Source organism: Acanthaster planci, linkage group LG17 (assembly GCF_054643075.1).
Source record: "Acanthaster planci isolate LZ-2023a linkage group LG17, COTS_SCS, whole genome shotgun sequence".
NCBI classification, from domain to species: domain Eukaryota; kingdom Metazoa; phylum Echinodermata; class Asteroidea; order Valvatida; family Acanthasteridae; genus Acanthaster; species Acanthaster planci.
The window spans coordinates 11,362,732-11,387,022 of NC_141793.1; the positions used below are offsets into that span (position 1 = coordinate 11,362,732).

The following is a 24,291-nucleotide window of genomic DNA, read 5'->3' on the forward strand; positions in this document are numbered from 1 at the left end:
ACTTCATATCGTCAAGGGGGTCACTGCGTGGTCCCCCGGCTCTCCCATACACGTCGAGTGTGCCTCCCATATTAAGATGACTTTTTTATTTGAGTACCATTAGTTCTTGTCAGAACCCCATGTGCTAAAAACAAAAGAGATATATCTACCGCAAACCTATTTAGTTTAACTGCTACCTACAACATGAAAAGCTTCTAATCTCATCTGTTTTATGTGACTGCACCACACCACACCCTCATACACCCAGATTTTTTTTTTTGTACAAATGTGTTTAGTTTTAGAAGACATACATGTATGTGTGTATTAATCTGTAACTGGCTTGGTGTGCTAAAACCTCTGGGTTTATTAGGGGTCCAGTTTTTTTCGTGTACCTGTCAGATCTGACGTATAATTTTGTAAGTTAAAAGCACGTTCTCTGATTTATGCAAATTACCTGCCAGAAACAGTTTGAAATCAATTTCAGTGGTAGCTATTTCCATGTCTAATTACGCAGGTCAGGTGTAACAGGCCGGGACACAAAAATGTCACACTTTTGGACCCTGGATTTATAGAACGATCCCTCTGCTTATGTTGTTGCATTCTGCCGCACCAAAGTGTGCATAACGGAGTTGCACTGATTTTAGCGCTGTGCGAATATAACGTTCCTGGCTTGAAGCCCGAACAGGTAGGCCTTCGCTGTATAATGTACATACCGGGGTTTGTCATGCACGGGCAATTGTGCAATCGGGTCGGTGATGAAACCCAGTGCCTTGCGCCACTGCGCGGCCACCTGCGCATGCATCACTGAGTCGACATAATGTGAGAGAGTCTTTATATCGTGAACCAGCAAGTGCGTGTTTTGTCGACCACTTTCAAAATTTCGTTGAGCCACCGTGCTTCATCATTTGCTGACAACTCCTTTTTGACGAAATTTATGAACGTCGAAGAGTTACTTCCAACACCATTTACCATTTAAGCGGTGTGGCGTTCAGGGGAATAAACGACTCGTTGATCAGTGCAAGCCTTGTCCGTTTTGCACTTTTCATGCAAAATATAATGCACGTCCAAAATTGCACGTGCAAAAGAGATACAGGTTCACACATGAACACATGATACACCTCTTGGGAATCGTGACTGGGGCAACGAAGAAGGGATTACCCAAATTGTTTGGTTCCCAAGAAAATGTCTCCCTCAAAAAAAAATAGGTTCAGGATCCACCGTTGTGTAGGTGTATATATGCTGTGGGTAAGTGAGTGTGACATGCATCGATCTGTATGGTCAATATCGACCCTGAGGAGTCAAAAAATAAAAAAATCCAACATCTGTTCGGCTACAATCCTCATGATAGGCCTGGGAACAAAGTCAGCTGTGGTCGAGTATGTGGATCGCATGCGCGCTTGCAAAAACACGGCCGCCACGTTGACAGAATTCTGCGCTGATTTAGGCCTGATTTCCAATCGGTTTTTAAATCAAAAAATAACTTGGGAGCACGTGACACACTAGACGCAAGGCTCGGCGTTCAACTTGGTGCTCTCTCAAGCAAGGTTGAATTTATTCCTAAAGAGTACATTGTGTCTTGAAAATGGCTCGTTGCTCAAAAGTTTTCTTGTCATTTGACGCTAGAAATAAATCCATCATCAACCAAGGGAAGGAGTATATCTGAGCTGTTGTTCTATTGGACAATTTGATCGTATTAAGCCACACGTGTGCAGCAAGCCCACATTTAAGATTTGAAGCTTCCAATCTCTGATGGCGACACAAGGCGAAGGCAATCTTTGAAGTTCCCTTCCATGCAAACGGCATTCGGCAGAGGCTGACTGGTCAACCAATGATCTTCAAAAGTAACTGATATTTTTGAGCTGCACCCCACTTGGACGAATGCTGAGATGTCATCCACAAGACATCCGGCACTCAGCCAATCGCCGTTCCGGATTGATGTCAGACGCCCGCCAAAGATGACCACGCTGCGATATTTGAACCGCGCTTTCTTGGCCACAATAATCCTGTACGGCTTGCTTGCGGTGGTTGTGATCGTGGTCCACAACAGAGCACAACTGAACCACGCCATCACCGATGTGGAACGCAGGGAGGAGATCCAACTCGGTTCAATCTCGGAAAAGAAAGGACCGCTCCAAACCCCTCCAGTCCGGGAGAACAAGGACGTCGAGATGAAGGAAGAGAGGATTAAAGATGTCGAGATGGAGGTAGAGAAGAAGAAAAAGAAGGAGCAGCAGGAGAAGTCCAAGAGAAATCTTGGCAAGCTGCCCTTCACCAAAGATCGTTTTTACAAGCCATCGGTAAGAAGTCTTTTTTTGTTGTTTTTAGTTTTTTTAGGTTTTTTTTCCATTGATATAAAACATCGTGTCAACCTTTTGTGAGATCAACTGTTTTGACTTTCAGTAATCCTGAACATCAAGTGTGTTCAGAAAACCCCTATTTAGGTCTTGTGTCCGGGGAAAGTTTTATCGCGGCGGGACTCGGAACTGGGAACATCATCACGTCCCTTTTCGTTCTCATTTTCTCCGTCAAACTCCCTATCAGAATGGGCGGAGTGTTCATTTACCACAAATCTTGAAGAAGCTACTCTGTTTTAAGGATTTCATTTTGGCAAACAACCCCAGTGCTTAAAGGTTTGAATATTTCGATTCAACGGCATTGAGGCCTCCATGGGTGTGTTTACCCGTACTGTCTGATCGTGGCAGTGTGTTCGATACAGCGACGGATGATTTATTCTTTGGCCCACACCCGAATATCACGGAGCACACGACGGTGTGTGTGTACATGGTGCCTTGTCTGAGGTGCCCGAACAATGGAAGGTACCCCCACAAGGCCAATTTTGATCCTTGTTGGGCACTAAAGTGGTGCCCCACAAGAATTTCACGAAATAGATATTTCAAATTTACTCAACAAGGAGGAATTTTCAAGTGCAATTCATCCGTCGCCCATTGAAATGTTTTATATAAGGGGCGTACGGTCGAGATTTCAACCCAGGAAACTGAATTTGGTTGAAATGGCAGTGATTTGAAATTTTGTCCGTGTTGTGTGGGAGTTTTTAGAACAAGGAAATACCCCACAAGTATACACATGTAAGGCTGTGTGCGTTAAATAAACATGAAAAACAGACGTGAAAAGATTTGGCCTTTCGTGTCTGCTTTCACGTTCCCAGTGCTGGCATTGTGAAAGCCATCTGAGCCAATTATTTTGTCTTTTGTCAGCATATGCTCAGTTGGGATTCTTATGGGTTTTTTTTTCCTGTGGTGTCATATTGCTTTACGCACCAGTGGAAATACTTGGCTATATATGGAAGGGTTTTCCTAATTCTAGGAAGTGCGCTCTTTGTATTCTTGGCCTTTGACAACGTAAGCGGACATGAAAGATTATTATGGGAGTGGGAGTGCAAGGAATGTAGGCGTAATGTCAACGATCTCAGCAGCTCAGTAAAATGCGCTGAAAAATTAGAATAACAAAAGAGGAACACTATCTAAGGAGTCAACGAGCCTCGAATATGTCCCCGGTAATGCCTTTCCGCGTGTATTAAACCCCCCTTTTACTATCAGGGGTGTCCGAAAACCCTGTCCTCCGTGAGCAAGTATTCCAAGTGGTTTCGGGATCGATTCAGACCGGGCGTTAAGGTGTTTCTGGACAAGGAGGACTTGCGCAACTACGATGCCCTCAAACAGTACGTGCTTCCCTTTGGGGTCCGAGGAATGAACAATTCACGTAAGTTGACTGCTGAGTTTAATGCTGTAAGTTGCTGAGAAGGGCGGACCCACGACACAGTATTTAAGGGGTGTTAAAATTTTTCTACGGGGCCCAAAATTTAACTTTTTTTAATGTCACCTTTTTAATGGTCAGGTTTGGGGTTTTTTATACAAATTCAAAACACTGTAATGTTAAAAACAATACTTCAAGGTGTTATCAGATATGACCACACCAACAGAATCTTTAACTATCCTCTGAAAGCTAAATTCTACTGTGGTGGTGAAATCCAGTGAATGGGAAAAATGATTTTAAAAAATCAGCCAAAGTTAAAAAGATGCGCTTTATGTTGTTCGTAAAGCCTGGGTGGACATAGCCTTCTGCTCGCCTGAAGCTTTTTTGTCTAGAAAAAGTATTCAAAGGGCAATTAAACACGAGCCTATTAAGAGCAAAATACAACAGCTGAGATGTATGCTTTTTCATGTATTACATTAATTGAAGCATGTCGGAGTGGTTCCGAACAATATCTTGAAGGAAATGCCGAAAATAGACTCGACATTTAAGAGGTAATTTTCGACAGGCTCATCATTTGTATAATTATGAAAGCGCTGAAGACTTTTCGGGCTCTTGAGACATCCCTGCATCTGTGTGTGTCTTTTTTTGTTTGTTTTTTGTTTGTTGGGTTGTTTGTTTGTTTGTTTATTATTTTTTTTTTGCTAAAACAGAAAAGATTTATGCAAGTACAACAATGAAATTGACAGTGTTTTATTACCCTTATTTGCAGTTTTCAACGACATCATCGGCCATCCGAACTTCGCCAACCCTGACCTACCCCTGCAGCGATCGAGTCAGGCTTGCATCAGGTGTGCGGTGGTAGGCTGCGGGGGCATCCTGAACGGGTCTGGTGCCGGGAAAGAAATCGACAGCCACGACTACGTGTTTCGGTGCGTTATGTTCCCGCCTTTTTAAGCAGGGGTTGTGCATGGCAGCCATCTCTCAGAAAACTGTTTTCATTACGAAAGGTCTGCTCTGTATTTCTGTGGGACAAAAGCTTTGCACAGTGTCTCTTCAGATTGTTGCATTATGAATTCTGTTTTGTCGAATCCCAGATGAATATAATTAACAACCTGTTTTATACCTCGATGCTTTTATTAACCAGGCCTGCAAACAAATGAAGTCAGGACATTGGAGGAGAAGGGCCTTGAAAATACCAAATTTTGTTTTCATTTTAGCAGCTCAAATGTTGACAATAAAAACGAGGATGCAACTTTCTGCAAGTTTTTAAAGACAAAATGTGCCTTAGATTTCCACTCATATGCAGAAAATCACAGAAATGAAAGATTTTTAGGGGATTTTGCATTATTATGGTTCCATTGGCTCAAAGTCAAATTTTCCATGAAATGCAGCCCCGTGTTTATGATACCTTGTGTGTTCCTTAACTTTCGTTGGGGTGGTTACTGCAGGTTGAACCGAGCCATTTCGAAGGGATCGCACGCCCAAAACGTGGGAACGAAAACCACCTTCTACACCTTCTTCCCCGAGTCTGAGCACGTACCTGATGTTGTGGACAAGGTACGTTGATAGATGTTGTTTTAAAGGCGCTTTCAGCAACTCAGGCTATTTGCACCAATAACTGTACGTTTATTCATACACTTTATTAATCAGCATCACATTACGGAGTTAGGAAGAAGGTCAAATTTTAGAGGCAGGAGGAAACCAGAGTACTCGGAGAAAAACCTGCGAGAGCGAGTATGGACTGGAAACCAAATGCACTTAAAGCTTGGGCCAAGCCGCGACTCGAACTCGGGCCTCACTGGTGCAAAGCGAAAAAGGCTTTGGTGCAAAACAACAACAACAACAACAACAACGTGATAGACGCTTTTGTAAATTCTTTGTATGCTTGACAATTTATTAGCTATAATGTTACCTACATTTTGTTTGCATCTGCAGGACGTTTTATTCTTTTACACCATGTTCAAAACTTACGACACCCTCTACGCCCTCAACATGATCCGGGATATGAAGCCACCACCAGCGCATGGAGTCAATGGGCTCAGGTGAGTTTAAAAACAATCAACCAACCTTCCACTTCTTCAAGATATCTCTAATCATTTCAAGATATCTCCGATTATCATACAAGATACCTTTTAAAACATGCCTAACCGTTTGAAGGCATTAATTGATTATTTGGAGGTATCTTGAAATGGATCTCTCTATGTTATGGATATAAAACAAAATATGTATAACGTCACCATCGTTCATGTGAAGAAATTTCACTTATGTCCTTTGTATGGTTTAACATTTTACTAATGATTTACACCATGGACTTACTACCGTCTCTCCTGATACGGAATATTATCATCAGGCAAACTTGAATTCTCAATTCTGATTAGTCGATCCATGGCAACAAGCAGTGTAACTTAACAACCGTATTGCACTGTTCGTATTAAACCCTTCGTAATGCGCTTTTCTAACTCAACACATTACGCTATTTTGTACGCTAAAAGCAAACGCACATTTGCATGACTGTAAATTCAAAGTTGGCGTGTTTGCCCATGCTGATCGTCACGTGTTTAAATGCAAGTGCGATTTTAACAATTTCCTTTCTTAGTATAAGCCCTGTTGTTATTGTTGTTATTGAAATAAGTCTTTTGGGGTTTTTTTTAATGTAGAGCGCGCATAGGCCCCTCTACTTTCTTTACTGTGCGTCAAGTTTCCTTGAAGATAAATTCGTTATCACGCTCGCGCTCATGGAACGAGGAATGAAGTAGTGCGTCAGTGTCCCGGAGCGGAACAAAAGAGGGCGTGTTTTGGTTTTTTATTATTATTATTCACCGCGCAGGCACGCGTTTATGGTGGAGATCAATGGCGTGTTGACGCGGAGGACGCTGGGTACGCGTAACGAATTTATTCCTTATTAATCAATGAATGGTCTCTGCGTACACGCACAACGCGTGCAAGAACCCGCTTAGAAAACTTACTGTCATTTGTCTTTCTTTTGCCGCTTGGGGGTGCACTTCAACTCGGCCCTCGACCTCGTGGCATACGGGGACACAGACGCACTACATTCCGTGTTCCACTCGAGCTGATCAAAACTGTAAATAAAAACAAAACAATATTGTATGACGTGTTGATAAAATGAGGCTCTGAATAACGATACATAACAAAGTAAAACACTGAAAAGAAAACCAACAACGACCAGCCCACTACTGATCTACAAAAACAAGGGAGAGACGATTAAACAAGTCACATACTAACCTGAAAGCGTCACAATGAGATATATTACAAACAATAAAATTGCACAAGTGAAATTCCCACTTCAAAACCAGCTGAAAAATCGCCCTTTTAGGTTTAAATATCATTGGGTGTGATCGAATGTGAAATAGAGGACCAAGACCAATGTACAAATCTTATGCTGGATTTAAAAAAAAAAGTTACACCTGTTTCAGGCAGGTGTTTTATCTAGGGGTCGCGCCGAATCAAATAGAATTGAGCCTCTCGGGTCGACCAACTAAAATTTGGTTTCAGACAGACGAATGAACTCACTTGCATTGGGTTCGGCGACGTTTGAAACCAAGTTGGTCTGGTGTAGTCACGAGTGCCTTGAAGTGTCAATCTCTTTTTTGCCTGCAAGCACGCAGGCGTCGCGCTCTTGCCGTACTTAATGCAAACTTTGCTTTTAATTTGGTTCGACTTTGGAACGCGTGTCTGAAACGGGTGTTACGCCTTCCCCTCTAGAAACGCCTGAATGCCAACTGTCTCCATTTTGACATTGAGACTTCGTGTTTTCTGGCCATAGTTTGGCAACATTTCGATTTTGATGTTGGTAATTTTGCGATTAACATGTCGGTGATTTTGGTGTGATTTTTCTATATCCGTTAGAAAGAACTTTATCATGGTCAGTTTGGTCTTTCATTTCTTATTTAATGAAGAATTTTACGATTTGGGTCTTCTTGTGTGGGTTGTCCCTTGCTATATGCAAGCACTTCCTCTCTATAGGGGGGCAATTGTGAAGTCTCAAAGTAATCAATCACACACACTTTATTTATCCCGAGTTACAAAGCACACAGAGTTATGGAGGAGAGAACGTACCCGCTATATTAATTAATACTAAAGCGTCCATAATCTGTGATGCTGCTTGCGACTGGGGCTTGTGTAAAAAGAAGCCTATTTTGGAGGTCCACCGTCACTTTGCCTAGCTACTGCAACTGTGTTCACTCAATTGTAAAAGTAACGTTACGAACGTGGGGTAAGTGGTCCAGAGCACGAGGTAACGCTCGATTTGTCATGCGCCCATTTACGTGTGTGGCAATGAGTTCTTTGGAAGCACAGACTGCCGTGAATTAGCGTTTTCTAGCGGTGGAACATTAAGTGACGGATGTTACACGTTTCGCGTTGACAATGCATTACATTGCCGGCGGTTGGCCACAGATTTTTCGAGGAATGGGGATCCCCTAAAATGGGGGTGCTTATAAGCCACTTTCTGCTGTTTGTGCTTATTACAAGCGGTTTCCACCCGCACAGCCGATTGTAGGCCGTCTCTATGGGCCGCAGTAAGAATTGGGTAGCTCGTTGGACTGTGTGCCCACGTATTAAGCCCTTTTTTGCGTGGACGTCCACTATGCAAACACGTTAAACCGGATGAACAGAACACACCGTCAAACACGCATTCGCTGGAGGCGGGCCACTTCCGTGAACTGTCGCCGAGATCCGCGATGGGCGTGCCACAAATCCCATACGAACATACACAAAAATCGAGGTGCGTTGGGACTTTTGCACCGCGCTGCTCCTGGTGCATGATACCACCAAAATGAAGCCTTTTCTATCCGCGTTGGGCACGGTTGACGGTGGGACTTGGCGCTCGGTCCACACGCAGGACGAATTGGCAACAACGGACTCAAAATCCTTTCACATGCTGAATTTTCTGTGTACGACTACGTACGCCACACGTACTGCGCCAAGCGAGTACAAAGATAGCCAAAAGCAAGGTTCAAGGGGACTTCTAACGTCTCCCGAATATGCATTGCGACGACGCGCTTTGACCTGGCTGTGGTTTTCGTCCACGGTACCACGAAAATGGGCAGTTTTCTCCGTGAGTGTACAGATTCAATACACATAACAGGACGAATTTGGCCTCGGCTTCTTTGTGAGTGGTTTTAAAATCCCAACTAATGGAAATTTCCCATTTTGTACCTTGAAAGTCTGACATAAAAACAACGCATTTTCAGTGCTAGTGTGCAAACAAAAAAAACCCCAGAGCAACACAAGAAACCCTGCCGGAGGAAATGCAATTTTGTTTATTTTGAAACTTCCTTGTCAGCTCGCTCATGATTTTATGGATGACCGGCCCTTTTACACGAAATAATTCGCAGACTTTTTCATTCATACACCAGGCGAAGAAAAATTAAATGTCAGTACTCGATCTCTTCCTTTCTTTCACCGTGGAGGAGACTGCAAGAAAGAAAAGCGGGGACTGTTTTTTTATTCGGGGGGGAGGGGATGTTGCTTCCTCGAAGAATTGACTTCCCTCTCCCCTCCCTCTGGCTAGCTTCTTACAAAGGGAACAAAAACATTCATTCTTTACCTGACCTTGGTAGTCAAGCCTTTTTTGTTCAGCCCTGTCCAGTGTTGTAAAGTGCCTGTGTGCATGGGAGGGTGTTTACATCCCTTGTCCTCGGTCAGTCTTTTGTCCTCGGCGGTGAGTGCTTCGTGGGCGGGGGAGGTTAAGTACCAGACATGACATCAAGTCTTTTTATTTTTTGCAAGTCCACGTTAATTATTAAGTCAGAAGTTGCAAAAAGCGACTTGAGTCCGGCTTGGTCACGTCTGTGTAGCATGACTTGTTAATTAATTACAAGCACAAAAATGAACATGTACGTATTATCCACATTCAAGTTGGAAAAATATAAAAGTTGGAGATTAAGACGATGACGTCACGTCAATGATTTACCAGGATTTCGATGTTTGACCTTTAAAAAAAGATTTTCAAAAGTCAATCAGATTTTTTGTCTAAAACACTATGAAAAAAAGAGTAACGATGAAGGTTGTACAATCACAGAATTTTATAAAAGATGCGTATGTAATGGCTATCTAAATGAAATATATTTCTAAATGGTTCTGCCCTGTACTAACTAGTATTGTAAGATTTTTATGAGCACTATATTATGTAAATTCTTTGCGCACAGGTCGATAAGAGAAATCTTGGAATCCTTCACATCACCACTCTCACATGAGAATCAGGAAAACAATCATCCCCATTAAGTCAACCCCAGCAGCTTCGATGACATGTCGTTATAGAGAGTTGTGTTTTGTCCGTGAATTAGTTCAGTCCAAATTCATCCGCGCTGCTCCAGGCTAATAAGAAAACATTAATTACCCGAGTTTCGACTTATTGGATGATCGGTCAACCACAAATTGGGAACGAGGTAGCTCAGGCAACCAACGTCCCTGCTCGCGCTAAGGTACAAAATACGAAAGTGTATTCTGGTTGGATGGTAGTCTGGATATCAGAACCGATGATTCTGACTACCCGACGAATCAAGGGTCCGGTATTACCCAATGTCACGTGACCAGGACTGGAGGAATTCCTCCAGTTTTCCAGAAATTGCCGAAATATTCCGAAGTCGTCCCTTCTACATTCTGCATGTTCGGATGGTTCCGTTGATGTTCGGTTATTCCCGATCGGGTAGGTGGGCTTGTTGAACGTAAACCGTCAACAGTCATGCGTTGGCATATAACAACAGAGTTACAAACAACTTATTTGTTGATGGGTGTGTGCGCAGAAGGAAAGTTGCTGTACAAGAATTGATAAACTAAAAGAATTTCAAAATGCTAACGTATCATTTTGAATTTTCTGAGATTTTTTCAAGTGCGCCTCATTACTATAGGGAACACACTCAGCTGAATGGGAACCCACCACGTTAGGGAAATGAAATCAAAACATCCGGGCTTTCAACTTGTGACCTCTGACCCTTGCGTCATATCGATTTATATCCATGGGTGATGCCTGACCTAAGGGTCCAGTCCACTAATTCAAGCCCCATTGAAAACAGTGTAAAATCAGCACCGTTCAGGGCCCAATAGCATGCACGCCAACATCCCTGAGATTTCTGAAACACAAATGAAATTCTTGTCTGGTCACTTATCTTTCAATTTCTTTTCAATTTTTTGTGGGTTAACCAATTACATTTTTAATTATTCCCACAAAACAAAATCACCCCCCAAAAAATGATTTTTCCGAAGTCTGATTGCAGCCATTTTTCAAGTGGCAACCCTCAACTTTCTCGGGCACTTAGGACCATTTTTCAACCGTAGTTTTCAGCCCTTCTGCCCTCATATGAAAGCTCAAAGACCCAGGGAGTTGATCCTGGCGACGATTTACACAATCTCACCATTTTGGGGGCCAAACAATCTCTTTTTTCAAAAGATACTGTGAAAGGGGGCACTTTTAATGCTAATGAGCTGGTCAGAAATTCTCACTTGAATTAGTGGTCTGCACCCCTAAGATTCCTTATCAAGGGTCGTCAGGGAATCTTTGGGCAGGGCACCAGACTAGTTGTATCGTAGCGATGGTACATGGTGTGCGTACACAGCAAATTCAAAATCAGTTACCGACTTGGAGCCAAGTCTTTCAAGCCAGTTGACTAATGTGTTTCTTTCTGTAAATTTGTTGTCACCGCTGTCAGGTTCCCGCGGAAACCACAAGTCAAACCATCGAAATTGAAGCTGGTCCACCCAAGTTTCATCCGTTACATTTTTGCTAACTATCTCGACGGTGTCGCCTACAGGCCCACCACAGGTGAGAATAAGCCAGTTCGGTGTTTCAAAAGAGCAGGGTCATCCGAGAAAAAGCCCCCCCCCAACCGGCGTATAGGGGCATATATCTTAATATTTATGCCAATTTTATTCGGGGCAACTGTACTGTAAACGAGGCTGTTGGGGACTCGGTGTCACGATGGCTATAAACAGAAGGGATATTTCAGGGGTTCCCGAGATAACCTGGTTTGTGAAGGATTACGGCGAAAAGGGCTCCAAAAGCAGTGGAGAGAAACAGCTTGAAAAAGGCGTCAATTATTTTTCAGAAGCCTAATTCATAATCTGAAGGTAAGCAGTTTATTAACAGGATTTTATCTAGGACTTTTTGTTGACATTGCATGCACCGTTTATGTCTAGGTCTATAAACGGCCGCAGCCGTTTATAGACCTAGACATAAACGGTGTCAACCGGCCGGCCGGTTGTCGCCACGATTGAGCAGTTGGAAGACTTCTTTGTCATTCAGGGGGTTGCCTTTAATAACTGATTTCCTTTTGAAGTTCAGAATTTCTGTAGATGCTCAGTCAAAGATTACCGACGTTATTTCATTACGCCGGCTTGGCGCGATCAATCATGGAGGAAGAAAAATACTGGATCAATTGAACTCCACCAAAGTGCAATATCGTGTACAGTGTAGGGCCAGTGATTATGATTTTATACGAAAAAAAATCTTAATCTGATCATTTTGACGAGCTAGGGTGTCAGAATGGAATCTGAAATCACACCATGCTATTTTGACAAGCATGGGTTATAAGCATGACAACTTCCATTGTTTTGCTTTGATTCTTTTTGTTCGGCGTGTTCGGCCAATGTTCTGAGACGAAACAAGGTGTATTTTTAAACGGGAAGCTTCGAAGAGAATGTGCATACAGATCTTAATTACCGAAGATATTTCCCGAGATTAGAGGCCATAGGGAAAATTTGAGGATGACATTTTAAAGGTCTTTTGTTGTCGTTGTCCTAGGTGCCATCGTCGTCCTCATGTCCATACACTTGTGCGACGAGGTGACGATATACGGGTTCGGGTACGACCACCGGTTCACATTGCACTACTACGACACCAAGTTTGTGAGGCACACCGACAAGGCGACGGCACTTCATGACGTTGACAACGAGCGCAAACTGTGGCAAAAACTGCACGACGAGGGAATCATTAGACTATTCAAAAGGGACCTATGAAAATCGAAGACTTGTGCGTGTGTGCTTACTATGCTTCGGGACTGAGGACTCGCGACAGTGAGGTGTATCCGATAGCAATGACTCCGAGGACTTGGGGGGTTCTGTGTACAAATCTTAAATGGGGCATATTACTAAGGGGCGAAACTGTTGGGACAAAAGAAAGGGAACAGCGTGTCTTCCGCGTTTTATAGCAAAACGCGACTTCCTGCATGTGCGTGTCTCCTGAAAACCCTCCAGACTTCAAAGGCACTGAACAAAATAATTAGGAATTTATATTTGATTTTTATGTATTTTCCCTTGGCAAAGTTTTTATTAAAAACACAAGGCCTATACTTTTATGGAGTTTAGTTTCTTTTATATGAAGATACAAAGGCATGTCCGGGTTTTGTAAAAGAAGGATGTCTCCTTAAATGAATTTCCAATCTTTCTTCATCCGTAAAAGAAACCCCTCCATTTCCACAGGTAGGGCAATCACAGTTCTTTAAAAAGTGATGGTGCTTTCAATTCTTAAAAAGCGACTCTCCCAAGGGGGTAACTTACCACCACCACCCCCCCCCCCCGCTGGACACGCCACTGACATTATACGGTGCCTCGGTGTATAGCTGTTTATACAGAAAGTGGTGTCAAGTTCAGACTTTGGAACCAAAATGGCTGTTCGATATGTGTGCCCTGACGCATAGTCCACCATTTCGGTTCCAATAATTGAGACGCCCATGTCGTATTAAACTCTTTCAATAAAGAGCTCCATCTCGATGTATGAGAACATAGTTTTGATGGCCTAGATAGTAGATAAGCTATATGAAGTGTTTGAAGGTCGTAGGTCACAGGGTCGCTAACCGTGGTGGCAAATTCCACACTTTTGTGCAAGGATTTGTTCTCAGTCAGTATAATTATTTTGAAAGCATGAACTGGAATCCATTGCATGACAAATGCATGTCTCATTTCAGAGCGCTTGAGTTTTTGATGGACTACGCGAGAGAATGGAGTGCCTGCTTATTGAAATCAAACCTCCACCAAATGTGTACCTTCGGCCCAAGCGAACCTGCAGATAGACACTTGTGCGTACAACCCATGCTTTCAGTCACAGACTAATGACCAACGGTCTGACGGGGTGGATTCACGGTATTGAAAGGCGAGGGGAGGACAGTCCATATCGACGGCTGGTGAAAGTAAATTTTATATGTTCAGTTTTGTACCTGCGTTTTATGGCATGTCTTAACACTTTCAACACTTAGCAGTTTCAACTAATATGGAATATTCGAAGAGCAAAAAAGGTCCAGTTGCTGTGTTTGCGTTTGGTTGACAGATTATCCTTGAGCGGCGGAAGTATTTACACCAAATTTACTTAGATTTCAGTCAGAAACTGATACTAAAGAATTGCTCTTGTAGATTAGTGGAAGTATGACATGTGCCTCTCCTACAAAGTTTTGGTTGGTCGTGGTAAGAAAATATAGCCTTTTCAGATTTTCCTTTGTGCAAATTCAGGTTGTAAAAATTAATCTGTAATCAGGAAAATAAAACAGAATCACGTGAAATGGATCCTGAGTCTAATAAAAAATGCGATGCAAACAAGTCTGTCGTTGAAGGTCTTTTTGCCTGACATAGAAACTTTAAAAATTCTAAACTGTAAAATATTTGGGCAAAGCTAATCCAAAATGTTGGTCACTTTTACTATGTTGGCCATTTTTCCAAAAGATTTACCGAACAGTTGGACACTTTGTAACCAGAAGTTAGGAAGTTGATATTTGCACCAGAAAATTTAGATCAAAAGTTAGTAAAAATATGTCGAACCCTTTTTACAGAGTAAAACAATAGCAATGTTTTGTTTTATATCACGGCCGTTCCACCCACATAGCGCGAGCGTAAAAAAAGTACCGATATGCGTTTGTTCCTTGTTTTCTAACTCCACTCATGCGTGTGACGTCACACAAGATGGCGTTCCCCATGCACGGAAAAAGACGTGATTCTGTGCAGAAATAATTCTCGATAAAAAACAGATTAGCTCAAAGAATCCTATGTCTTATTGATGCAGGACTGTAAAACTAATTTTTCCACTCAGAAATCAGCATTAAATAGATCGCCGGTTTCAATGTCCTTTGCTTGCAGAGAATGATGAATGTTCTTGGGTTTTTTTCAAGTCTGTGATGCGAAATGTTGCCAGTCAATAAATAACACCTGCCGTCTCTCAGCTGACTAATTCCCGAGTCCGAGGAAAACATTGTCGCATGCCATGTCACATCCAGACACGACTTCTAACGCGGAAAGTCCATTTCCACAGTTCAATTTTTCGATTTGCTGTGCTTATATTTTCTGTTTCATGTTTGATGGCGATTGCAGGTTCCATTTAAAGAACTAAAGCAATGACAATTCATGTATGACTTTGGCAGCACAGATCAATCGCTCAGAAACTTTCCTATCAATATTTTCCAGATGATACTCCAGTGCGTGATTTTCTGATCGATGGGGATTTCCGATCGATGAACAGATTGTAAATTTGGTCTTCATCTCAGCTCCGTCATTCCTATCCTTCTGTAAAGACCAAATGCTTCTCAAAGCAGATTCACAGTGTTTTATGCAAATAAGCTTCTGGTCTACCTGAAGTCATGTAAATTTTCATGCCTGAGTGACTGGCCGGATTCCCCTGTAGTGCTGTTGTTTGGTTAAGGCTCACTGGCCTTGTAGAGTTCATGCAGTGAACAAATGTGTATGTAAGCAGCCAACGGGATAAGTGCTGTCACCTTTGGTGAGTTTAATATATATTTCATTTAGATAATTTGATGACTTGATCCTTGTGTATGACACAGTCATTCATTAGGAAAGCATTTCGGCAATAATAATGCCAGTTAAAAATTTGTAATGATCTTAAGAATTCATGCTGTTTGTGTAATCATGGCACATTAATCGAAATGCTCATTTGCCGTCACGGTATTGCATTTTCAATTAGCCTCAAATTAACTTGATAAAAGGGAGCACTCTATTTTAACAATTTATTTACCAATCGTGTGTGCCTGTATAACATAGACTAAAGCAATAGTAAGTTTATTTCATCATTTCTTGCAGCTAAATGTTTGTCGGTTTGATGTTTGAAGTAATTAAACCGCATTAGCAAAAGCAGAAGTTTGGTCTTTTGGCTAGTCACTATACCCTCCTTGGTCATATCGGAAGCATTTGATAACTTGGACCTGGCATATTTCCACAGTTAACTTATACGTTATAAACCCATTTGGACTTGTAAAGTAACGAAGACAGTGTGTGCCCTACGATACCCTGGTGGCGCCGACTGCATGTCTCAGTATGACTTGGTATACACGCACCGAGCGTGATAATGAAAAAAGAAGTATACTTGAGCACGTAGCCGATGAGTTGCGCAATCCGTTAATCCATTAGCTTGGACCAGGAAGAAAGCTTTTATGCTCATGCAGATGTAGATAGCTAGCCACCGCTAGACAATGGATTGAATTCTCCTCGTGGCTCAACGCATTAGTAAAACCTTCTGTTTTGTTTTGGTGCATAATGAAGCAGCAGTGGGAGGAAGGACAAAAAGGGGCGAGAACGCGAACGCTCCTCCTCAAACTGAGCGCATTCCTGTTCCTGAAATTTAAACTGTGATTAAAAAAATTCTCTGAGCTTAATAAAGAAGTTTCACGAACAAATTTATTGCAAAAGTTGAACGGGTTGTTTCTGTATTTTCTTCACAAAATGCCCATTCGTCAGTTTTTATCTCCATTTTCAGCTCCTTGCGGATTGGCTAAAACGGGTCATGTGGACGAATGCACTGGGTGGAGAAAACAAATCGCAACCCAACAACTTATGAATAATACAAAATTGCGCTCTCACTGTGCGCATAAAATTAGTACAATCGATTTGCCTAACAACAGCCGCATCAACTCACAAATGTGGGTGCACTACCCACCCCAATAATTCCTTGACATTGCGAATTAAGGAAATGGGACATCATTATATAGGTAAATCTTTTACATTCGATAAAGTTGCAGTAAGTGTAGTAGGCCTACTTAAAATAATTCCAGAAATTCGTTCCGAGAATAAAAAGGTGTCCTGTAGAAGTAACATCCTATACACATTGAAAACGTGTCACACAGTGGTGTAACTACGGAAAGGGGCTTGCAGGGCAGAGCTTTTTTACAGAGAGTTGCGACATGAGTGTCACAATGGTTGGAACCAATATGGTGGATTATGCGTCAGTGCACATGGACAGTTGGGACACAATACACTCATGCTGTACTGTAATAATGAACACCATTTTGGTTCCAAAGTCTGAAGTTGGTGCTTTTCTCTTTAGCAGCTCGGCTATGGCCCTGGGGAATATTCCTCCTCAAGACATATTCAATGTGCTTTCAGTGTCTCCTTCAAAAAAGGGGGCACTTCCGTGTTCCCCCAATAAATTTTACAATAGTTAGGCCACCTAATCTTCGACAACTACATGGACCCTTTTTACGCTCCAAATGACACAATTCAAAGTCATTTTGCTGTCGAAACGATCAGTAGACCGCTCTCTTATTTCTAACTACATTGTATTGAGACTAAGGATTTGATGACTTGGAGTAAAAACCACTCCTAAGTTAGACTGAAGTAGCTTGAAAAAGAACCACTTCCTTTGAGAACTTGGTGTGAAATGTCGAAATATTGGAATGTGGGAATTTCACTCGAATTTCGTCTTGTCACAAGATTCACTTGGAGGTGGTGAGTTTTGTGACATTTCCTCTAGAAGGAAGTGAGTTTTCACTCTTTGGAATTTGGAGATTTGTGCTGGTCGCTAAAAGCCTACATGTATATACACATCGCAAGGGACTCGCGCCAGCACGGCTAGGCCGAAGCTGGCCGTATGGAGGGAGAAGACCGCCCTCGCGCGTCTTTATTTACACGGGCAGAGGCCGGGGGACTTGCGGCCAAGGTTCCATGTCGATGGGCTCGATCTCCGACGGGTAACACATGCTGCTGGGCTCTGCCTCGGCACCCTCCTGCCAGTCGGGGCAAATGGGTCTCGATTTGTCGTCTTTACTTGTCGACACGCCACGTCGTATTCTCTGAGAAATTTCAGAAGAAGAACCATCAGTCTACCCATACCTCGGCAACCCCTCCGCCCCTCAAACTTCCTGCACCCCTCCCCCGAAAGACACGATTTTTTTTCAATACGATGGCTTTTAAAAAATATGAAAAACAAAAGAAAGCCACACCCACAGCTGATGCTTCATAAAGCTAATCCTTCTGCCAAAATCCACTCCAATCCAATCTACTTTTGTCATACCGGTACTATTGACAGCCCCACTATTTATTAATAGACCGATTGCGCCCGCTGTGTCACGTGACCTATAGGGGGTAAATAAATATCGACAAACACGGCGTCCACCAAAAGCAACGTGTTTCATAAGTATCATTTTTCAAAAATAAAGCCGACGGTAGGTACCGTACCCAGACTCTTAATGTGCTGGGTACTATACTGTAACTTGTACTGGTATTGCTTGTCAACGACACTCAAAACACACTTTTGCCATGGGGTTGATACCTACTATCTCCGTTGGTAACCAACTCCGTTGGTAATTTTGCCCACAGAAAATAACGTAATCCAGAGAGTGGATCGGATTGTTCCACTTGTTTCAAAGGGGTGGTCCTCTCACCTTAGAGGGGCTCATTATCTTCTCCAGAAGTTTTCCCACAGTGATCTTTTTTCGAGACTCTTTGGAATTCTGTCAAACAAACGGTTCAAAACACTCTTTATCTTTAGGAGAAATCTGATGAATTTTCCAGTGGCACTCCACCAAAGCACCTCCCGGCAACTCTTTGCAATAGCCTCGAAATGGAAGGAAGCAATACACACAGTGACCTATAACTGCAGCGTGATCAAGTCTGCAGAGCCATTTTTCTGCCAGTTTGTTGCATAAAGTATGTAATAATTCTTCATCATTTTCAGTCATTCATTTAACTTTCATTTATTTCAGGGCACTCCGTTAGAAATCAACTCCAATGTGCCTACGGTGAAGTTTTACCATGCTAATTGATTTTATAAGTTCATTTTCGGTTTCCAACTAACACGACAGTTGGGTTCTTTTTTTGGGGGGGCGTCACCAGATGAGCAAAGCCAGTTGATACCTGAGGTGTGTGGAGTCAGTTTGCTACAAAAATCCAACCTGCGATGACCACACATGCACTACAAAAAAGTGGTGTCAATTTGACACTACATTGGTCTGGTGTTGACCTATGTAACCTACAGGTATCAATTTAACACCATTTTTGCAGGGTACTTGACTTACCCTTAGGTTTTCGCCTCCATTTGCTTCGCTTTCAGCAAGGGCAGCTGTGGGGGTGAAAAACTATCTGTCATTTGTGTGCAAGTTTATATGCGACCGCAAAAGTGCCAAACCATGTAACTATTAAAATCGGTCAGATTTTAACCCAAACCTCAGTAACGAGCTCTATGGTTACTGCGATTCGCGTAATTCTGCCTCAATACAAAGGCGGCAGAGGCATAGTGATGGCTTCCCTAAATTCACACTGTCCCAGCGTACAAGCATTATTTTCAATCACACGGCAAAGACCCATTTCTTAACCCCCTCGGTAGAGAGGGCGGCCTCTTTTGGCGAGTCCATTGGAGCTAATTGACATTTAATTTTTTTTAAGTCCAAATTCCACGACTACTTATCATATCCTACCCCTGAACATGCTGAAAACCCTGGTTTAGTCATTTTACAGCCAGGGCCTCTCCTAGCCAGAAAAAAAAATGAAAAACAAAAAAAAACAAAACGGCCTTGAGCCAGCTTCCAGGCAATTCCCATAGGACTGTGTGTTCAGTGGTCCCTTGTGCACAGTCTAATGGGTTGTTTACAAAACGGTGGCTGGGGCAGGCAGTGGAATGTTCTTTATCAGTGACAGCTGTCTGGAACTTGTCAGGGGCCTCTTTCGGCTGCCTTTGAAGTGTTATTTTTGTTGGGGGGGTGTTGTGGTGGTGGTATGGCTTAGCTGGCGCGCGGCGAGCCCCCCCCCCCCTTCAAATCCGGATAGCCCGGGAAAACGGCCCCCACAGTACTGTGATGTACTTTTGGTGGGTTTTAGTGGTTTTTAAGATCTGTTGAGGCCAGGGGACAACCACTGAAGCATTAATATACCTTTAAGACGGACTCAGGGCTCTGTAAACCTGAAAAATGAAACGGACCCAACGGAATAGTCCGCCCCAGCCACCGTGTGAGTTTAAATTGGGAACGCGTCCCAGGGGATTACTGCCATTCGCCTAATTCTGCCTCAATACAAAGGCGGCAGAGGCATAGTGATGGCTTCCCTAAATTCACACTGTCCCAGCGTACAAGCATTATTTTCAATCACACGGCAAAGACCCATTTCTTAACCCCCTCGGTAGAGAGGGCGGCCTCTTTTGGCGAGTCCATTGGAGCTAATTAACATTTAATTTTTTTTTAAGTCCAAATTCCACGACCACTTATCATATCCTACCCCTGAACATGCTGAAAACCCTGGTTTAGTCATTTTACAGCCAGGGCCTCTCCTAGCCAGAAAAAAATGAAAAAAAAAAAAAAAACCAGACGGCCTTGAGCCAGCCTCCAGGCAATTCCCATAGGACTGTGTGCTCAGTGGTCCCTTGTGCACAGTCTAATGGGTTGTTTACAAAACGGTGGCTGGGGCAGGCAGTGGAATGTTCTTTATCAGTGACAGCTGTCTGGAACTTGTCAGGGGCCTCTTTCGGCTGCCTTTGAAGTGTTATTTTTGTTGGGGGGGTATTGTGGTGGTGGTATGGCTTGGCTCGTGCGTGGCGAGCCCCCCCTTCAAATCCAGATAACCTGGGAAAACGGCCCCCACAGTACTGTGATGTACTTTTGGTGGGTTTTAGTGGTTTTTAAGATCTGTTGAGGCCAGAGGACAACCACTGAAACATTAATATACCTTTAGGACGGACTCAGGGCTCTGTAAACCTGAAAAATGAAACGAACCCAACGGAATAGTCCGCTCCAGCCACCGTGTGAGTTTAAATTGGGAACGCGTCCCAGGGGATTGCTGCGATTCGCCTAATTCTGCCTCAATACAAAGGTGGCAGAGGCATAGTGATGGCTTCCCTAAATTCACACTGTCCCAGCGTACAAGCATTATTTTCAATCACAAGGCTGAAAGACCCATTTCTTAATCGTCACGTTTAAAAGTTCTTACAATAATACAAGAATCACAGTTTTCGATTCCAAAAACGGAAGCGGAAGAGTGCGAATCGCGTGCAGTTTTCCATAGCAGGTGTGGCTGTAGTGAAAGCGAAACACATAAGGGACACCAAGTGGTCTATGTGATTAAACACACAGGCCAATTCATGTCACTTCCTATATTGAGCGAATTTACCTTGATTTCCAGATATGAGAATGACGGCACAGCCGAAAAGAACGATCGAAACAATACTGCCCTTCATCGTGACTTCAGGCACAGTCTGTTTTGTCTTCGTGCAGAAAACGTAAACGGCTGTAGTCTTCGCGAGATCGAAATTTAATATATTCTGCCTGTTAAGTTCGGCAGCCGGATTCTATCTGCTAATAGTGATTCATTCCAGTCTTTGCATACGAGTTACCAGTGTGGAACGAACCTGTTTGTCTACCAAACAGTCGTGCTGAAGAATAAACTTACAGCACGTTCCGGGTTCACTGAGTGTGAAGTTCCGTGAAAGTGCACGCAATATTATGCTACGGCAGTTACGGTCAAGGTGAACCTAAACAGTCAGCCTCGCTTTCAAGTTCAACATTGCAGTGTGGTTAGTCAGTTCGTTTTGTCCACCTTCGTCCTGTGGTTAATCCTCATTATTATTTTGATTTTCAGAGAATTGCTTCCGAAAGGTAATGTGGACAAAAAAGTTGACGTCAAACTGTGCTTTTACGGGCGATTTCTATACCGTCTTGAAATCTGTGAATGCTAAAAGAGGGAACTACATGTTCATCCGGGTCACAAACGTCCCAACCGGATGCTTCAGGGGTACTAGTCCACTAATTCAAGCCCCATTGAAAACAGTGTAAAATCAGCACTGTTCAGGGACCAATAACATGCACGCCAACATCCCTGAGATTTCTGAAACACAAATGAAATTCTTGTCCGGTCACTAATCTTTCAATTTCTTTTCAATTTTTTGTGGGTTAACGAATTACATTTTTAATTATTCCCACAAAACAAAATTACCCCCCAAAGAGATTTTTCCGAAGTCTGATTGCAGCAATTTTTCAAGTGGCAACCCTCAACTTTCTCGGGCATTTAGGACCATTTTTCAACCGTAGTTTTTAGCCATTCTGCTCTCATATGAAAGCTTAAAGACCCAGGGAGTTGATCCTGGCAAGGATTTACAAAATCTCACCATTTTGGGGGCCAAACAATCTCCTTGTTCAAAAGATACTGTGTGGGCACTTTTAATGCTAATGAGCTGGCCAGAAATTCTCACTTGAATTAGTGGTCTGCACCCATAGACCTTTATCATGGGACAGCCACCTTGCTTTTCTACTATTCAAAGTAATGTAACCAAACTGGGGCTGGAAGGAGTAACAGTCTGTTCCCTTTTATCAATATAAGAAGTTGTATTACTATTACCGGGATCAGGTCAACTCGGACCCAAACCAACTCGGACCCATTCCAACTCGGACCCATGCCAACTCGGACCCAGGACCAACTCGGACCCACGCCAACTCGGACCCAATACTAACTCGGACCCACCACCATCTCGGACCCACAACCAACTCGGACCCACGCCAACTCGGACCCACGCCGTTTCGGACCCACCTCGAGTCAACTCGGACCCACTGAGTCTTATGGTTGCATTACACCAATACGCGCCCGTAGACCGAAATAGCGCTGACTCTTGAACCTCGCGAAGAGGTTGGCCTTCATTTTTTCGTTGGAAATTCAAGATTATGGACAGATCGATCACTTTTCGTTTCAATTTTATGAATTTTTCATTCGCCTTTCCCCCGAAGATACCCCCCTAATAGTAGTAAAACTATGCGCTCATATGAATGTAGCCGCCTCAGTGCCTCTATCCAAAATAGGCCCGCATTGTGGGGCTTTTTGTGAAAGAAATACTCTGAACCGGAAACTATCAATCCCAAATTCGGGATTTATATAAATAATTCTATGATCCCTCGTGATTATGGCACGTCTTATTGTAGAAAATAAGAAACCGTGGGATCACGAAATATTAATAATGAGCTCGCGAGCAGACATACGACGCTTCAAAACCGTCTCCAAGTTTAAGCCAATAGGAAATATTCCACATTTTTATTTTAAAATGATTTGATTTTTGTTGTTCGAAATTACCAACCTATTTGCGTTATTTGGACAGTCAGTTAAGGCCTGTATGGATGAATTCCTCCATCTTGCCGGTATTGGGGGTGGGGAGGTAATGGGGCAAGGTGGAGGTTTAAGACTTGCCAGGCCAAAAAAATTGAAAAGTGAGGTGGGGGATAACACCATGAGACACTATAAAAGGTCAATGTTCGTGACATTGATGTATATCTGCAGTATCTGTTGTACGTATGCAGCATCTCCTATGTACATCAGAAGGGCCTATCTGTGGCTTTTTATTGCAACAAAAACTTTGGGGGCTGTTTGGTGAAAGCTCATTCGATTTCTGCTAGTGATCTGGATCTGGAAAACGGAGAGATTCTGGGAAGCCTGTGCCACTGTCTCCCTGCATAACGTGTAGAGAGGACGTTACAGCTTGGCAGCATGCAGTGCAAAAGTGTCATTTACCAAATGCTAAAATGTAAAAGTGGACAAAATAAAAATTTTCAACAAGTTAATCACGCTCCTGGGGTTGGGTCCGAGTTGACTCAGGGTGGGTCCGAGTTGGTCGTGGGTCCGAGTTAGTATTGGGTCCGAGTTGGTTGTGGGTCCGAGTTGGTCGTGGGTCCGGGTTAGTATTGGGGCCGACTTGACATGGGTCCGAATTGGTCGTGGGGCCGAGTTGGCATGGGTCCGAGTTGGTTTGGGTCCGAGTTGACTCGAAACCCTATTACCAATGGTCTACAGGGGGACAAGACAAACATGGAAGTATCATGATAAAGGTCAATACACCCCGAGCTGAAGTGCACCCCCAATCGGCGAAAAGAAAGACAGGTGGTTACAAGCGGATCTTGCACGCGTTCTGCGTGTACGCAAAGACAATACATGCCGGAGTAAATTAGTTACGTACTCAGCGTGCTCCACGTCAAACGCACATAATACTTGAATGTGCGCCTTGTGGGCGCCTATCTGGTGAGTACAAAAAACACGCCCTCTTTTGTTCCCGCTCGGAGCGGTATTTCTCGTAAATTACATTACGAGAAATAGCAAGGGGTTCACAAATGTGTTTTTAACTTCGTATTCAATGACCTGATGACGTCCTACCTCGATCTCCCTCCAGGTAGATGACGTATGTTTTGACATGCCCAGTCTGGGAAAGATCGTCGCAAGCGAAGAAAATTGACCCTGCATTCAACAATTGCTGCAGAGCTGATGCTAGGCCTGAAGCCAGCAAAATGTTGACAGCCTTTACGTTCTGGCTGGTATAGAGGAATCCCAATAGGACGAGGCTGTAAGCGTCAGCTTAACTTCTTAATACGATCAGACTATTGAAAGTAAGGAGTCAAGACACAAAATACA

The 24,291-nt window shown here is 43.1% G+C and overlaps 2 protein-coding genes across 4 annotated transcripts in view; one reads left to right on the plus strand and one right to left on the minus strand.

Annotated features, from left to right (window-relative positions):
- LOC110973336 (CMP-N-acetylneuraminate-beta-galactosamide-alpha-2,3-sialyltransferase 1-like) overlaps positions 1 to 14,208 on the plus strand; it is a 22,054-nt gene extending 7,846 nt beyond the window's left edge. For 2 of the 3 annotated variants that reach the window (XM_022224057.2, XM_022224056.2), the window contains exons 2-8: positions 1,603 to 2,276; positions 3,537 to 3,699; positions 4,463 to 4,622; positions 5,142 to 5,250; positions 5,629 to 5,735; positions 11,364 to 11,476; positions 12,455 to 14,208. In XM_022224057.2, coding sequence (XP_022079749.2) covers positions 1,866 to 2,276; positions 3,537 to 3,699; positions 4,463 to 4,622; positions 5,142 to 5,250; positions 5,629 to 5,735; positions 11,364 to 11,476; positions 12,455 to 12,669 — 1,278 coding nt within the window. In that variant the 5' untranslated portion in view covers positions 1,603 to 1,865 and the 3' untranslated portion in view covers positions 12,670 to 14,208. Of the gene's footprint in view, positions 1 to 646; positions 665 to 1,602; positions 2,277 to 3,536; positions 3,700 to 4,462; positions 4,623 to 5,141; positions 5,251 to 5,628; positions 5,736 to 11,363; positions 11,477 to 12,454 lie in introns of those variants that run through there. The other variant, XM_087147788.1, reaches the window with a different exon arrangement.
- A 1,434-nt stretch (positions 14,209 to 15,642) lies between these two features.
- Positions 15,643 to 21,289, minus strand: LOC147796357 (uncharacterized). The gene is made up of 4 exons (XM_087147792.1): positions 21,019 to 21,289; positions 18,939 to 18,982; positions 18,306 to 18,374; positions 15,643 to 17,714 (listed from the first exon to the last, which is right to left on the minus strand). Exons 1-4 carry the CDS (start codon positions 21,083 to 21,085, stop codon positions 17,547 to 17,549), a joined length of 348 nt encoding a protein of 115 aa, XP_087003918.1. The 5' UTR covers positions 21,086 to 21,289; the 3' UTR covers positions 15,643 to 17,546.
- Positions 21,290 to 24,291: the final 3,002 nt, after the last annotated feature.

Coding starts and splice junctions, on each gene's coding strand:
- LOC147796357 (XM_087147792.1), bottom strand. CDS start 21,085: ATGAAGGGCAGTATTGTTTCGATCGTTCTTTTCGGCTGTGCCGTCATT. Junction 18,983..21,018: donor TCTCATATCTGGAAATCAAG/GTAAATTCGCTC, acceptor TCACCCCCACAG/CTGCCCTTGCTGAAAGCGAA. Junction 17,715..18,305: donor AGATAATGAGCCCCTCTAAG/GTGAGAGGACCA, acceptor GAAATTTCTCAG/AGAATACGACGTGGCGTGTC.